General features: G+C 37.3%; 1 protein-coding gene across 1 annotated transcript in view; it reads left to right on the top strand.

Moving 5' to 3' along the window:
• Positions 1–16,856, top strand: part of CDYL2 (chromodomain Y like 2) — a gene marked incomplete at its 3' end in the record, with an annotated part of 57,707 nt that extends 40,851 nt beyond the window's left edge. Inside the window, exons 3-7 of the mRNA XM_082489320.1 lie at positions 1,301–1,518; positions 8,575–8,747; positions 13,374–13,584; positions 14,310–14,453; positions 16,698–16,856. Coding sequence (XP_082345446.1) covers positions 1,301–1,518; positions 8,575–8,747; positions 13,374–13,584; positions 14,310–14,453; positions 16,698–16,856 — 905 coding nt within the window. The remainder of the gene's footprint in view (positions 1–1,300; positions 1,519–8,574; positions 8,748–13,373; positions 13,585–14,309; positions 14,454–16,697) is intronic.
• Positions 16,857–17,232: the final 376 nt, after the last annotated feature.

Here is a 17,232-nt window from a genome sequence, read left to right on the forward strand (position 1 = left end):
CAGTGGTAATTTAAACTTTAAAATCTAAATCTGTGTTCTAATATTCATGGCATCTGCCCTTTAAAAATTCCTGGCTATTTGATACCAGAAGCTGGAACAGGTCAGCGTTGGCAGGAGAAAGAACGGAACAAACAAAGGTGTTTTCATTCAGCTTTTTCTTGGCCTTTCTTAAATATGGCATGTTATGGGCTCATGTCTGTTTAAATAAAAAACATATCTGGAAACTATTTCAATGAAGAGAGTGACTTTAATCTCTGTTCCTCAACAACCTGTCTTTGCTTTACTTTTAATGGCAATAGTGTGAAACATCTGTAATTAGAAAAGGAGTTTTGCATAAAAATCTTGTAAAGTTATTTTCAACATTGCAGCTCAGCTTTGTTAGTGATCATAACTTACTGCCTATTACAGAGGAACTGTAAACATAAGCAAAGTAATAATTTACAGTTCATACACAGTGGAAGTCAGAATAAACTGTCTTTTAAAATTGATGTACTATTACTCTCATTTGGTGGTTTTATGGAGGAACTATATCTTTCTTGTCATAGTTCCCTTTTCTCCCTACTGCTGGATACCCTCCAAAATGTCATCAGCATTAATATTTTCTATGTACAAAGTCCAATGTTAATATCATATCTGTTAGTCAAAAGTCAGTAATTATTGTTACTGTAAAGTGTAATGAGCAGAAGCTTGGGATCAGAGCAAAGAGGATGGCTAACTGCTACTTCTAATGCCAACCACAAGGATACGTGGAAGAGAACGGCAGTTGTGTCAGCTTAGTGAGAACTCACTTAACTTACTGTCATATAGAGATGCGCAACAAGTGCCTATTCAGATTTCATTTGAAACTGATAATGACATTTTGGTCACCATAAAGGAAGACAACATAACTTTGAAAGATGGGATTTGGACTAAGCCTGTCATGTCAAGTTCTTCCAAAGCTGAATTAAAATTTTCCTGTGAATTCAAGGATCACCCCAAGTTCATATGAAAGACTATGATGCAATTGCTTTCACCTTCAAAGCAGAACTGAATCCCGTTAAGAGCACCAGTCCTACATGCTATATAATTCTTGGATGTAGAGGTTATCTGATCAGAGAACAGAAAGTACTGCATGTTGCAATACAGAATAATAAGAATGGCTTGAGGCCACATTTGACTAGCCAGGCATATTTTTGATTTATCAGATTTATTACGTAGAGGCTATTGTAAATACCAAGCTATGTTTAAGGTAATAGAAAGTATCACTCCATTTCTTTGAAGGTATAGACATAATTATGCTTTGATTCTTTCCCTCTGAAAGGTTCTTCTCTGGCCAATGGAAGCTTGAATCTACACAGCACTGTGAAAAGGAAACTAGATGGGGAGAAAGATTATGTCTTCGATAAGAGACTAAGATACAGCGTACGTCAAAATGAAAGTAACTGCCGGTTCAGGGACATTGTAGTCCGGAAAGAAGATGGTTTCACCCATATTTTGCTGTCAAGTCAGACTTCAGATAACAATGCACTGACTCCAGAGGTAAGCATGTAGCCATAAAACCCAAGAAAGCTATCCTGATGTTTGGGTTATCTTGGAAACACTGCACTTGAACTGGATTTTATGAATTTTTATCCTAATTGATTATCTTAAAAAAGAAATACAGAGTTCAGATATATCTAACATTTTCATGCTTGGGATCCCTTTCAAAAAAAAATGCAATGGAAAATAATTTTTAATTTACATGTCTGAAACTGAAAATTAGAAGAAAGGAATGGCAGAAACAGTATTTCCAGCATGGAGTTGTCTGAAGCAGTTGTTCGCATGTTGAAGTTACTCATATTTACTATCCTTAGAGAAATTTGGTCTTTTTCATTTTATTAATTTAAATAGTGCTCCAGTTGTTGCATACAGAGGAATTTCAGGCTATATCCTGAGACACTAATTCTAAAAGTATACCTTGATCCCTAATTGCTTTTTCTGTAAATCACTTTATGAGTCCTTATTTGTGAACTCTTAACCAATCAGGGGCTCTATTCTCAGCTGAAATGCATAAAGTCATGATATACTGAGTCATTATACACTTGAGAGTCAGACTGAGCCTTGTCTCTTGTACTACTCCAGTACCTATATTGGTCACTGGAAAGGCTGAGAAGTTTTCCCTTCCATTCCCGGTGATCCTAGCATAGTGGGTGGTGATGCCCTGGTATACCTCTGCCATGTTAGAACAAAGGGGGCATCACTAAATGTCTCCATCAGGATGCTCCTGGAGAGCAGAGAACATGCTTGAGCCCTGTTCCACCTGGGCATTAATGGCCTGATGGAAAGGAGTTACCATAGATCAGAGAGGAAACAACAGGAGCTGCCTCCCAGCACCAATTTTGCCTGTCTGAGCCTTCTGCAGAGTTCCTCCATGAGCTGCCCACAGTGTGGCAGATCTCTACCTTCTCTGCCCTCCAGACACGCCAGTGCAGCTCTGGCTCATACAGTAACTTCAAGATAAGAGCATATGAAATGTCAGTTTGAGCACCATTTAAGGGAAAAGTAGATTGTAGCTCTGAGGAATTACTTTATTGAATAAGAAACTGAATAACTTTGAAATTAATTACTTGTAATGAGCTTCAGATAAAACCACTGGCAGCAATGATGGGCCCTACATTTGATTCCCCTTCCCATGTGCACACCTACACATGGACATTAATACACAGAGTGATACGAAATAGTTAAAACTGTTGGAACATACATTTATCACTCCTAGTTTTTAAACTATATGATATTTAAAAGGACTACCTTGGTAATTAACACAGAACACCAAACACCTGTTTTTAATACTAATACCTTAAACACATTAGATTGCATCAAATCCACCATTCCATCCATGTATTAATTACCACTAATTGACACTGAAGGAAATTTAAACAAAGAGGTCAAGGGCCTGAAGAAGTATGAAATCAAGGACTTCCTATGCTGAACAGACATACCTTTGCGTTGCTGGCTGTGCTGTTCTGCATCAGCAGTGTTCAAATGCTCTAGCCAGTGAATTAATTCAGGCTCTTCAGGTCTGCCAAACCAATCCATTTCATTCTCTGAAAATTTTCAATATGCCGGGAACCCACCTCTGTGGAAGAATAAATGATAAGCATATAATAGTCCTCTTCTTGCATCACCGGCATAGACTATTTCTAGAACCTTTATTGAAGCTCACTCAAAAACTGGGAAAATACATTTTAGAAAACTACATTACTGACCAGGATCTGGATGGTCAGGAATTAATCAAGGTAATGAGTTCTCCACATTGAGATTGTCTGTTTAAAACTCATCCAGGCTGAGAGCAATTGAAAGCTCTTGCTCTCTGAAGGCTGCTTGCTGGCAAACATGAAACGACTTCTTTGGCCTTGGTCCAGGCTGCAGCCCATGATCATTCACACCACAAAATCCAGCACCTCCAGTATTGGCAATTCCACATCCCTGCTGGCAATTACAGCAAAAAGCCAAGGAACTGGAGGGAGGAATACGTTGAATGCCTTGTCCCTACAGTTCGTCATCCACAGCCATAGCTGAGACAAACTGACAGAGTATTTTAGGGACATTTAAAACATTTTCAGTTTTGACACCATTTATCACCAGTGAATAAAAAGTAAAAACACAAAATTCCCACAAAATGAAGAAAGTGTGTTTAGTTTTGTCAAAAGAAATGCTAACTTCAAGCTTTATTAGACATTCAGTAAATTCAGTAAATTATGTTTGCCAAATAGTAAATGACTAATTTACTCAGAGCGGGTCTACTTGGTGTGGTTAAAATAGTGGTCTGGTTATTCTCGGCCATCTATGTTAGAAAAAAAGAAAAGGTGTGCACTACCCACAATCATTATAAAATTAAGCTTATACAAAGTCACTCTTACCCCTAAAAAACCCTGCTTCCCTTTGTGCTTTATCTTAATTTTCAGATGAAATTTAATAGTTGTGTTCAACCATTGGCCTCTGCTATTTACGCCAATTTAATTAAAATAAAGAAGAACTTATTTATACCAAGAAAAAAAAAAGCTTAGAGAAGTCTCCCTGAATCTTCATCCTGTGTTTTTGGTAACCACATCACACCTGTGGCTTTGTGCAGGTGATTTTAGCATGAAATGTGCTGATGTGCCTTCCTGCAGCATTTGCACTGATTGAAGTTGGCTCAGTGCCACCATAGTAATTGAGTTTTTTCTACAAAATGTTCAGGGCACTATAGAAATTCTTTCTTGTGTTTTACAAGACCTTATAAAACTTCCAAACCAGTGTCATGAAACAGAATAGCTTGTTTTTATTTCAGGGGCTCAGGCTTGTTACTTTTAAAATTAATTTTTAAAATAGATATGTAAAATATTTCATCATTATAAATTCCATTAGGGCATTTTCTCTTATGGGTGTTTTGCTGCTTCTGTGCTTCTAAAGTTCTTCCTCCAATGATGATGCTGTTTTAACTCAGCACTTTTCAAGGATCCAAATTCTGCTTCAAACTTAAGATTAAATGGATCCATCCACTGTTTTTACTTTACACTACTAATAGAGCTAGGAATTAATATTCCCCTGAATTAAAAGCAAAACATACCCTAAACAGCTAATGTTTCCATTGAAGACTGATAAAACTACCGCAAGTACACTCCTCATACAAAAGAATCAGGCTTCAAATTTCTAGCCATGAGAATTACAGGGTTTGAAGTTCTACCAGGTGCATTTTGGAGCACTGGTTTGCCTTCACTTTTCTTTACTTACAACTTTTCCTAGCTTAAAAAAAAAAAAAAAAGGCAGATACAAGTTTACTGTTATCTGTATTTTTGCTCTCATACAAAGACAAATTGTGGGTTTTGGCCAGTACTTTTGCCTGAAGCCAGCCGTATAGGTTCCGAAGTCCTTTATTTATCAAACAGAAAGGACTCAAAATCTGTTTGCACAAAGAGCCAGTAAGTAACAAAAAGTGTATTTATGTATAAAGGTATAAGTGTGGAAGAGGTTCTAAGAACAACTGAATGGCTTTAAAATTTTGTTTTACTGTCATATTTACAGAATATTTACCTTTAAGTCTATCAACAGTGAATCCTTAGAGATCCAGAGAAGTTAACCTTTTAAACTAGTATTTCTATTTATATGAACAAGTGACTTGTGTCCAAGATACTTTCTGTAATTAAGGTAATAAACTCCCAGCTCTCTGACTTCCCCTGAATGTAAGCAATATTGAAAGCAAAGGGCACCAAAAGCCTTTTAAAATCTCCTACATCCAGTGAAAGGCATTAAAATAAGCTCTTAGAAGTTTAATGAAGTTTTTAAGCATTTTATGTTTATTTTGCAATATAAGGTGTCCCATTAAAGACCTTACCGGCTTATTTTCTTGACAGGATTAAAAAAAAGCAAGCAACCTTTAAGAAAGTGATAATTTTATCATATATTTCGGTTTCGGTAAACAGTAAGTGAAGCACCAGGCCTGGTCTAAATTTATAATTCAATAGATTATCATAAGCTAAATAACTGGCCCATACTGTTTGGTAAGTACTTTCTCAGAAATTTTAGTCAAATGTATTTGAATAGAAATACTGTCCCCACAACTGAAAATTAACTAAAAGACCACGAAAAAGCTCATTTTAAAAAGCATGGAACTGGATAATACTGCTGTGGAGCCCTGCAAATAGTAATATTAGATCTGGTCCACTAGAGAAAGTAAAATTTAGCTTAACAAATGCCATAGTTATACCAAAATAAGGGAAGGTTTAACGACTGTGGAAGAGAGAAAAAGAACATGGAATCTGACAAAGAAATGTAACTAGACACATAGTATTTCTGTATTTGCAAACTGAATTCAGTATCGCATTAAATGGAAATTTGTTCTTAAAAACAGACAGCAATTCTGAACTAAAATTATATTTGCTTTACAGTATTGCAGATTAATACACAGTTCTGCAATCCTACAGACAAGCCATCTTTTTTATCTTTATTTTACTGTTAGTAGCTTTCCTATAATCATATAAACATCTGTAGAGAAATACCCATACCCTGATAATCAATGAGGAAAGCCATGATGCCAAGGCCTTTGGAAGCAACAGTGGACAGCGGGTTGGCGAGAACTAGGCTGAGCGGCAAGCTGAGCAGGTGAATTTTGGACTGCACCAGCAAAGGAATCATGGCATAGAACAAGGGAGGGAGAATTGACTTTGCTGGCATTGGTGTATTCCAATGAGCCTCTGAGAACCTTTTGATGATAAAGTTAATGACAAACTTAACAGATATTTTAAAAAAAAACAACAAAAAAACAAACAGAAAACAAACCCCAAGCTTTTTGGAGGCTGAAAACACTGATACGTTAAGGTTTCCTGGTTTCTGATACTGTTTTCTTTTGCTAGAAACTAGTGGAGCAGTGGAACTAAATTTCCACTCCTGCTCAAAAATACTATCCAAAATACTTTCAAAGCTTTTCCATTTTCAACCATATCTGACAAATCAATTCCTAATAATGGACTTTTAATATCACCCTCTCCAAAACATTGAAAAAACAGTGATAGCAGAATATTGGTTTTTCCAACAAGTAGTATAACCTCTGATCAAAAGTTTGTTATACTTCTAGATAGCTTTAGCCATCCAAATCAATGAGGGGTAAAATACAAAAGTGACAGGTTTCTTGTGGTAATGATGTGTTTGAAAGACAGCAGTGGTAACATCAAAGAAATGATACATATGCAAATATCACTGAAGGAAGGGGAATGGTAAAGAAACTTGCTGAACGGAGGATCCTATCTTGGCATCATGTTTAAAGCAACACTCCTCATTGTATATAAAAATGTTTGACTGATGTCCTCTTGATATTATTTATACATCCTCCCTAAGAAAGAGCAGATTTTGAGAACATTTAAAATAAACTAAGAGGACAATCTGGCATTCACATGGAACTAGGAAAATAAAAATATGTATCTTTTTTTATTCAAACATCTACCGCCTTCTAATGTTTCTTTTTTAACTTTGAACAGAGATTTTAGGGTTTTTTTCCTTTGTTTCCCCTTTATAAAATGGGCACTTTTGCTATGCTTTTACCAACTGAGGGCTGAGACAGCCTCTGAGAATAAACGGCACTTGCAAATTCACTGATGGCATTTCTGTACCTGCACAAGAATTTCAAATACACTTCCAAATTCTGCTGCTTTGAATTACTTCACTTCCACCCACTGTCACACGCTCGGTTATTACAGGCGTTCTGAAGTGCACTTGTAAAAGTGAAGCATCTAAAAGTTCACCACCTGCTTTTTCATGTCCCGGTCTCAAGAGCCAGTGACAATCATTTTTATGCAAACACGTATGGAAAGCAGGCAAGTAGCATTGCACCACATGGCTTGAATATGCATGTTCAAGCTTGGTCTCACAAGCCACAGGATTTCTAATAAAAGACTACTTAGAATGGTGTCTGTTCTGTGTTCAGGAACATTTCTTAAATAAGGCACTTCAGAGATCTAAAGAATGTTTGGAAACAGAAAATAGTGAACAAAAATAAGCGTGATCTTGGTTTTCTCTCTTGTGGAAACTATATTTAATCCCTCGACCACATTTTGCTATCTTTTACCTAAATTTACGCTAACAGGAAGTCTTTCAGTGCAGAAGACGAAAATTTGACTCGCCAGGACCCTGTGTATAAGTACTTCGACACATCAGTGTGTTTAAGCATAGGAAGTGTCACAGTAGATGAACTCATGGCCCTACTTTAGTAGGAGCAAACCATTAAAGAGAAGAGGAGAATCTGAAATGGCTGATACTGATTACAGCTTACAAAGTATGCTGAATTGTGACCAAACAAGAAGTTACCCATCAGAAGTTTATGAAATAATATTTCCTTTTAAAAATCATTAGAAAAAACAATTCTGCTCAGATGAAAGGCCATTTTCTTACAATACCAGCAGCTCAATTCTATACAGATTTTGATTAAGTTTGATTTATGGTGCAATTAATAGCTTCATCGGGTTGTAAATCAGTGTAAAAATGCCTCTTTTTCAAGTGGCTTTTTGGCTCTAACTTTTGTAGACTTTAACAATATCACTGACCACAGAAAAATGAATAATATATTTGTCATGTTGATGTATATGATGTCCTCTTTTCCTGCCTTGCTCTGGTTCAAGTCATAAACCAAAGTAGCTGAAGAACTGAAAACTGGGGTTTATAGATTTTGCTTACAACCTGCTGACGTCAACAGGCTATTGTTGTGATAACCATGTTACTGAGGATACAGTGATGTACACTGAATATACACCATGAAAATAAAAAAGTGTTATTTGAAATTATTAAATTGCAATCAAACAGCATAAGCTAGCTAGAATTTCCCATAGAATAAGCAAAGAATGGCCAAGTCCTAAAAACCCTTTGAATCAGTAAGCATCTACAAAGCAGTTACAAAGATAAAATATTTTGTAAACTCTCAGTGTTATCATTCTAAGTATATTAAAATTATATTAATATATATAATTGATGTTAAGTATTAATAGTGCCCAAAATGTAAGTCTCTCAAAATCAATAAGGTTTGTAAAACTAGGGAAATGATATTGCAACGGCATGCATGTCGAATTGTTTACTTTTCTTTATCCACAGATCATGAAGGAAGTTCGGAGAGCATTGTGCAATGCATCAGCTGATGACAGTAAACTCTTACTTCTCAGCGCAGTGGGAAGTGTATTCTGTAGTGGCCTAGATTACTCATATTTAATTGGCAGGTTATCCAATGACAGAAGAAAGGAAAGCACTAGGATTGCAGAAGCTATAAGGTGACCCAAGCTTACCTATGATCTCTAAATTATGAAATGCAGTGTGTGATTATAAAGATATTTATCAGGTCCAAAAATGTTGTATATTTAAGTGTTGATTGCATACTAATTATGGTCCTACAAATTTGTTTAGTAAGAACCTTGGACCTTTCCGTATTAGAAAAGAAAGCACATTTATTCCAGTGCTAATAACCATAGGGATTTATTTTATTCCACTTCTCTGTATTTAATATTTCAAATCATTCCTCCAAATTCAAATACAACTTTGTTGTTATTTTTCCAAATTAGCTGTTGCTTCATGTTCTAAAGTGGTTCCTGAAAGGCAGATTTTTTACTTGTTTTAATGTTCATCATTTTAATGAATTTCAGTACAAATGGGAATCCATGGCTTACTCATACTCTTTTGAAAGAGCAATCTGCCACTGTATTTCAGAACCTTATTAGAAGGGTCTCCACTTTTTTTCTTAAACTTAAATTACTTAATATATATGTAAATGTAGTTTTATTTTCATAACTAAAATGTGCCTTTCCTTATATATATTACATTACCTTAATAGAAATCCAGGGTTCATGACATGCAGTCTACAAATCAATCTTCACAATACATCACCAAATATTTCCATTATCCACAAGGTATACTTCATACATATTTGGCAGATCTTCTAGTATAAATCAACATTACTCCACGAAAGCCAATGGTATTTCACCAGTCTATACCAGGAGAGGGTTTAGTCCCCTTTTCCCCCCCCCACTTCCTGCAAATAAATATTATTCTTCTGAGAGCTTTAAAACTTTATGCAACAATTCTATAAAGGAATATTAAAGAATTTTTTTTACAACAGATCTATATTTTGGATATATTAGTATAACACAAGATTAGGTTTAGTTGTTATGTGACATGTATTAACCACCAATTATCTTGCTTAGAACTACGGCAGGTCAGTTTGGATTCTCAGTTTAATACTTCTGAAATTCTCATAGTAGTAATTATTTTGAAAGAGTTTAAAATGTACTTCTTAAATATAATAAATTATGACCTGTTTTTAAGACCCTAGCTATGCTTGAATATCATGGAGTGATATTTTAAAAAAGAAAAACCCTTTGAAGGACACATCCTAATTTATTTTTTTTTTTTTAATGTGAGGGATTTTTAATAATGTGGAACTAAAAAAAACGTGAGGGAAGAACATCACTATTCTTGTTTGAAAACACAGGCACACACACTTCATTAGAAGATAGACATTTAATATTATTCATGTAAATATTGTGTAGATAGGTATTGTTATATATGTATACATCTATCTACACACTTTTAATGTACAAGTATATTTATCAATTCAACATTTAAATGAGTGTAAGCCAGACTATGATACTCAGTTTTTCCATCCTTGGACTCCCAGAACACTCCTGAAATACTGGTACTATGTACTGCTCCTTGTCGAGAATGTCGGCTTCAGGCCCACTGGAAATAGATTTTTATTGTACTTCTGGAAACAATGCACTACGTTTTCCATTTAGCACTCTCTGTGCTTTCTTTGAACAAAGGACTCAACTCATGGAAAATATACTGTAATAAGAGTAGAAAAAAATGTACACTTCGCTTTTTCAGTGGTTAGGATGTCCTAAAACACATTAACGGATCTCTGCCTCCACTGCTTTACATCAGGTTAGACTTATATCGAAATGAAATCAAATTCTTGTTTACCGTGTGTTTCCACTTTCTAAAGTACGGATCTCATATGCTGATCACAAGTTAAAACTGAAGTTTAAGTATCCATCAAGTCTCATCTCACATGAATGATTTATTCATTTGGCCCCTGCCCTCATACACAGCCTTTGGGGCTTGCAGCTCACAGGTGTGACTGTAGCTTCTCTCCAGGTACTGAACAGCCTGAGCTGCCATCATCCAGACGTGTGTCTGGCATTGTGCTGCTGGAGCAGGGAAAAGGCAGGCAGACAGGCTGCACTGCAACTGTGCGTATGTGGCCTACAGAGCCCTGCAGTCGAAAGACTCAAGGAAGGCGTTCCCAGCATCAGCCTCCCTTGTTGCATCATCAGTCAGGCATCTTTATGTGACCCGTTACATAAAATTCTGGGTGTGCTCAGAAGAAAATAAGGAAGGACAACTTTACTTCCTCAACTTCTTTATAGCCTTTGACATACTTATGAGCCCTGACCTGCAACAAGATCTCTGCAACAATGCAGAGGTCTCTAAGGAGCCCAAAGTGTATTCAATGGGCAGCTTCCCAGATACCCTCTAGCAAAACCAAAACCCTTCTGCGTGTGACACTTCTTCCTGTCTTTGAGCTTCTGGCTCTACAATGCAACAACAGTTACAATTTTAAGTCCTTTCCAAAGACTGACTTGAATTGAAACAAGGGTCTTCTAGCCCAGCAACTACATGTGTGAACTGCCAGTTCGGAGACATGGAAACGTGCCAGGTCTGGGTGCAAAGACAACTCCCTGAAACAAATAACGTACCAAACGGGGAACACAGAGAAGTGGAGTGCTGGACACTGCAGCTTCTGTAGACCAAATGCAGGCATTTGTTCCCCTCACAAGCTCCCAATATTTTAGCCTCCCACTCCATCTATTGGTTCTATACCCATCCATTGTACCATCCTCTGTGCTCCCCATCCTCCCCTCATGACAGAGGCTTATTGTGCCTTCTTAATGTTCTGTTCCACTCTCTCCACATCTCCAGGTCCTCCCTTCCTTGCTCACTCACATGAAGATTTCCCATCTCCTTCAACGCTTCCCCTCCATTAATGTGTTCTGCTTTGTTCTTCCTCCCCATCATCTGTTTCCTCTCCACGTCCCTAATTGCTTTTCCATATTCACTTCCAGTCCCGTTTACCACCACACGCTTCCTGCTTTTCTCCACACCACCATTTTCTTTGGCCTCCACGTGGTCCTCAGATCTGCTGCCACCATTTATCCATAGTTTGTTCTTTTTACCTATCACTCATCATATCACTGTTCCCATCTGTAGTCCTGCTTCAAAGACTTACTTGCTTATCTACTAAGGATCTCAAAATTTTGGAATTGATTAGGTGCAGTGATCTGCAGTTATTACTGAACCACAAACAACTGAAGAAATAACAAGATAAGGGAACAGCATTGCTTCTGCAAACAAAAATGAAGCACAAGTCTCCTTAACCCTGCTATCCTCTAGAAAGAAATGGTCTCAAACAGACAAATTCCTTATTTCACTCTCTTTGTCTTGCCTCTGATCTACTTTATTACTCACTCTGTGTTTTCCCATGGTCAAAAATCAACTCCTTACTAGATAGCCTGAAAAAGAGCACTCATTCATTGAATATTTAATGCTGGGTCACCTCCGACTCTTTGTTTTCATTTAAAATATAGCCAATGCCCTTGCACTTCAGTCCAATAAAATACTTATCTTCGGTATGTTTTCCATTTTTTGCCAAATTGGCACTCTAACCTGCCAGGCACACCTCCTGTTCCCAGATACAGAAGTCTAGGTCTTTCTGACCTCCGTGGGAGAGCTGCAACTCATCAAAGGGCACATTTGACAAAATGTTCTTTCCTAAAATCTGTCAGCAAAGATGCACTCTGGACCTAATAAATACCCAATGCAGGAACAGAATCTCCTCTTTTGTTTTGAATTTGATTTATACCTGTCTCTTTTCTAAAGTAATTGAGCATCTCGTTTGCCTCCATATACCTGCTGTGCACTGAGCTGCTGGAGCCCATAATTTGCCCGCAATTACACTCATGCTTTTTCCTAATTGGTGTATAGACTGTTCCATTCAACAGATGTCTTTCCACACTTGCTGGTAGGTAACTTATTTAAAATACCTCCTCATTGCACAGAATTTAACATGTTCTAGTTCATTCACCCAGATGAATCTGATCACAGTTACTTCCCTGTTATTTCCCATTGCTTCACATTTACTGTTGTAGGCAGCCAAGGGCATCTACTTTGTTATGTCTTTGCCAAAGACATTTGCGATGAAGACTCAACAGATCACTCACCTAATTCTTTCCCTGTTCAAACATTTCTCTCTCTCTCTGATTCCCCTTTGTGGGTCTTGTTCTTTCTGCCATAAACATTTACTATCTCCCAGTCTATCAACGGGACTTGCAGTAAGCTTTGACAACCTTTTGATCTTAAGAGAACTTTTTGAAAAAAATAAATATTCAGCAATCCACCTTTGAGTTTCCTATCTTTCACACTATAATATGTTCATCAATTTAGCCAGGCCAGATCGCCAGAATCCATACTAGCCATTGCGGAACAAACTGAGAAGAGCTATGCGTACAAACTCAGGAGTTACTGGTCCAGAAGTAAAACGAAACCTAACCAAACCATTCTGTAAAAAGTACAACAGTCAGTGCATTCCAATTAATCGATTCATATGCAACATATACAAAGCTATTTAATATGCCAGGTACTCAGAAAGATTAAATAACTAAATATGAGCAAAATTTACCATGTGCAAACTAGAAAGTATCTTGCAATTCTGACCTCATAAAACTGGGCCATGGCATTTATTGTGTTCATCTGTGGTTCTAATTTGTTTTCAGATTAAGTACTTTAAGCTTGGGTATTTATTGTTACTTCTGTATTCAAGATCTTTCTTTTATTTTTTATTTTAGGGATTTTGTAAAAGCTTTTATTCAATTTAAGAAGCCAATTGTGGTTGCTATCAACGGCCCTGCTCTTGGGTTAGGAGCTTCTATTTTACCACTATGTGATATCGTTTGGGCAAGTGAGAAGGCATGGTTTCAGACACCATATGCAACAATCCGACTCACTCCAGCTGGCTGCTCATCATACACATTCCCGCAAATTCTGGGTGTTGCACTGGTAAGGTTTTCCACCTCAAATTGCTGAAGAACCTTTCTTAAATTCATGCTCTTTCTGTCTTTAATAAGTAAAACAGAAAACAACTGTTTATCTTAATTGTCATGAATGGAAATGAAATCTGTTGAAAGTTCATCGATTCCCTACTAATTTCTTATCACAAAATGACCAAAGAATTCAATATATTACGCATGCTGTACACAAGAAAGATGGAACACAGGTTGAAAAAGCCAGGATCACTGTAGAGAAGGGAAGAAATGCATCAGCAGAATAATGTTGCAGAGTACTTGTCTGTTTTGTGTTAGGATTGTGCAGTAACAGAGCGGGATACTGCTCTCTGCTCTCTAAAGACAAGCCATAATAATTCCAGTAAGGTCACTTAATTTTTACCAGTATAACAAAGCAGAACTTGGCCCACAAAGTATTTCGTACTGGGTTCCATGACTCTTGGCACAGTATCACTATATCACTGACAGTTACTCTTGTAAAATCAGCAATACAGATTCATCACGTGTGCCAGCACATTTGTCTTAAAGGAAACCCATGCTGTGCTCTGGCCACCTGCACAATCCTTAAATAGCTACCGAAACTCCTTCTAAAGTATTTTTGCAGTATGGAAATATACAGGAGACCATTTTTAAATTTAATCTTGAAAATAGCAGGCAAGTATGGAAAAATTTTTAAGGAAATTATAACCCAAGATCACAAGTCATCTTTTGGTTTCACAGGCAAATGAAATGTTGTTCTGTGGGAGAAAGCTGACAGCGCAGGAAGCCTGCAGCAGAGGACTAGTGTCACAAGTATTTTGGCCAACAACATTTAGCCAAGAAGTGATGCTACGAGTGAAAGAAATGGCATCCTGCAGTGCAGTGGTAAGAAATCAAACTCCTTTGTGATTAAATTACATTTGACAGAGGTAAGGTGTGCTCCCAAGGGTCATCACGTGGTGAGTCCTCAGTTTCTACAAGCATACCTGTGAAAGAAGGCTAACAACAGAAAATCTGGATAGGGATGAGTGAACTCATGGAGTTTCTCATTTTCCCCACCTTTATAGTTATTCAATATGAATGGAACCTCCTTGCCCCAGATTTTGAAAGGGGATTTCAGCATAGAATTCCTTCATGAAGGTAGAAGAGTCTGAAAGTATATAACAGTACTGGGAAATCTCAGTAGGGCCAGTAAGAAAATATATTTGCCTTTCACGTTGTCCTGGCCTACTATGTTTCAGCTGAGTCTGCCTTCTTTTCTGCACCTGCATAGTTCCTGATTCTGCAAAATGTTCTACACAGTGCACCAGAAGGGTAAGATAGCGCCAGCTAACCTCTGCTGTGAAGGAGAGGTGAGATCCAGACACAGAGGGATTTGAACACAGTCTGGTCACAGTGTATTATAACTTTCCTTTTGTGTACATAAAAGTTGAAAGAAAATCCTGTTCTTTTTTTACTTCCTAAGATTTTTTCCCTTCAGGCAGATATACTCCTATTCTGGGCACATCCTTGATTAAAAAAAAAGCAGTGAAGAAAGTGATATTGGCTGCAATAAAACAGCACTAACTAAAGTGCAAATTGTTGCAGTTTCTTGCTATACTTCCTATGCCGGAAACTGTGTTAGCACCCCTCGGTTTCATTTAAAAGACCTGTTGTAAAAGAGAAGGTAGAGACACGGGAGATTTTTAATTAAATGAAGTGTAGATTAGATCTCACAAAAGACATTCAGAATGAAACTCTCTGGAAATGTAGCATAAGCTTATTTGATCATGCTGATATAAAGTGTATTATATGAGTTGGGAAAACCTCTGGGCCTTACTGTGAATTCTTCCTTCCTTCACTGTTATTGGCTGTCAATGAAACTTTCTCTTGAGACCTGTTAGAAGGACTGCTGCTAATTTGTGGCCAAAGATGAGAGTTAAAACTGTCAAAGACTAGATTTACTCTCTGAGATCCTAAATGCAAATCAGGCTGAAGTCACAAAAACAATGAATATGATGAGCTCATCTAAGTTCACTGTGGATACTTGTTCACAAACAAAACAAACAAACAAAAAAAATACACAGGGCCCACGATTTGCAGTTAACACCATTTACTCGAGTGAAAGAGAAATACTACAGTGGAATAGCAGTGTTGTAACCTAAAACAGATAGGAACTGGGCTTAACATGGAGGTGTTGACAAAGCTGAGTGGAGAGTATGTGTCTCCCTTACATAAACACTGCGTTAGTTTACCTTAAATCTTCTGCCCTCAAAAAATCAGTAATTTATGGATTATTCATGGTTTTGTTTGACTAGTTGGGTATCCTTGTGAGATACGTACTGGTGTTACGTATTCAAAAAGAATTTTAAAGGGTGCAATCTTAATGTGTTTAAAAACGGGCCTGGGAAAAGCAAGCTGAACTATGGGAGCAACCATGGACCTGCTGTTCATGCCTTTAAGAACTTTCAGCAATTACTAAGGGCTTGAGAACGGGTTTGCCATTGCAAAACCCTTAGGTGGTTTGTTAGGGCTGCTTGTATATGCTAAGCAAATCTAACTGCAGAACACAGAGGGTGCTTGTTTTTCTTAACACCCTTCTTTAAAAAATATTTCACTTTTATAAAAATGTGAGTAAATAAACTTAAGGTATTTGCAGTAAAGGCCCTTTCCTATTAATTTCTGTTTTGATAAGGAAATCATGCGTGAGGGAAATTTGTTAAAGGTGATGGACATCCATGTTTGGGTTTCCAACCTCTGTAACCTTAAAGACTACCTTCCAGAAAACAGGTAGCCAATACATCATGCCTCACACATTTTCATTTCAAAGGTTCACAGTTTCAACAGGAGAGAGTTCAGCTCCTTCTAGTACTTTATGGCAGACCTTCAATAAACTAAGGTACTTCAGAATCCCTCATTCCTTTTAAAAGTGTTGGCACTCATGCATAAACCTCAGAAGTCCTTAATTCTTAAAGATGCTGACTATCAGCAAGTGGAGTTATGGCTGTAAATCAAATCTAATTTCTGTGCCCAAAGGAGTTATTTTAGATTGTAAAACAGAGTCAGTAGTGTAAAAATTCTGTTCATGCCATTACGCATAATATTTTTTTCATATTCAAAATAAAATACTGAATGATATTTTGGCTTTAGGTATTGGAAGAGTCCAAATGTCTCATGCGAAGCTTCCTGAAATCCGGACTTGAAGATGTGAATGAGAAAGAGTGTCAGATGTTAAAACAGCTGTGGAGTTCTTCCAAAGGACTGGATTCATTATTCAGCTACTTGCAAGACAAAATTTATGAAGTCTGATGTCTTGGCCTAACTTAAAGAGAAAATGCTCCACTTATGAACAGAGTCAAACATTACCTGTGTTTGAAAAGCAGAGGCAATGCATCATTGAGGAATTTGTGACAGTGTATCCTAATACATATGGTTGTGTCGATTCCCTTGTGAGCTACACAGCTGCTTGTAGCTGGTTTGGTTTTGTGTAACCGAGACGTAGGCAGGCTTGTTCAGTGCACATAATCTCTACAGAGGGCTGCATCTTTCACATGCTCATCCAGATAAAAGTATACATTCCATGTGCTGAGAAGCACCACCAAGGCCCAGTAAGGCACACCATCTGTAATGATTTATTTTGTCTGTCCTTCTTAACTTATTCTTGCTGTTGCAACACATCTGGGCT

Source organism: Vanellus vanellus (genome assembly GCF_965231255.1).
Source record: "Vanellus vanellus genome assembly, chromosome: 12".
Classification (NCBI taxonomy): Eukaryota; Metazoa; Chordata; class Aves; order Charadriiformes; family Charadriidae; genus Vanellus; species Vanellus vanellus.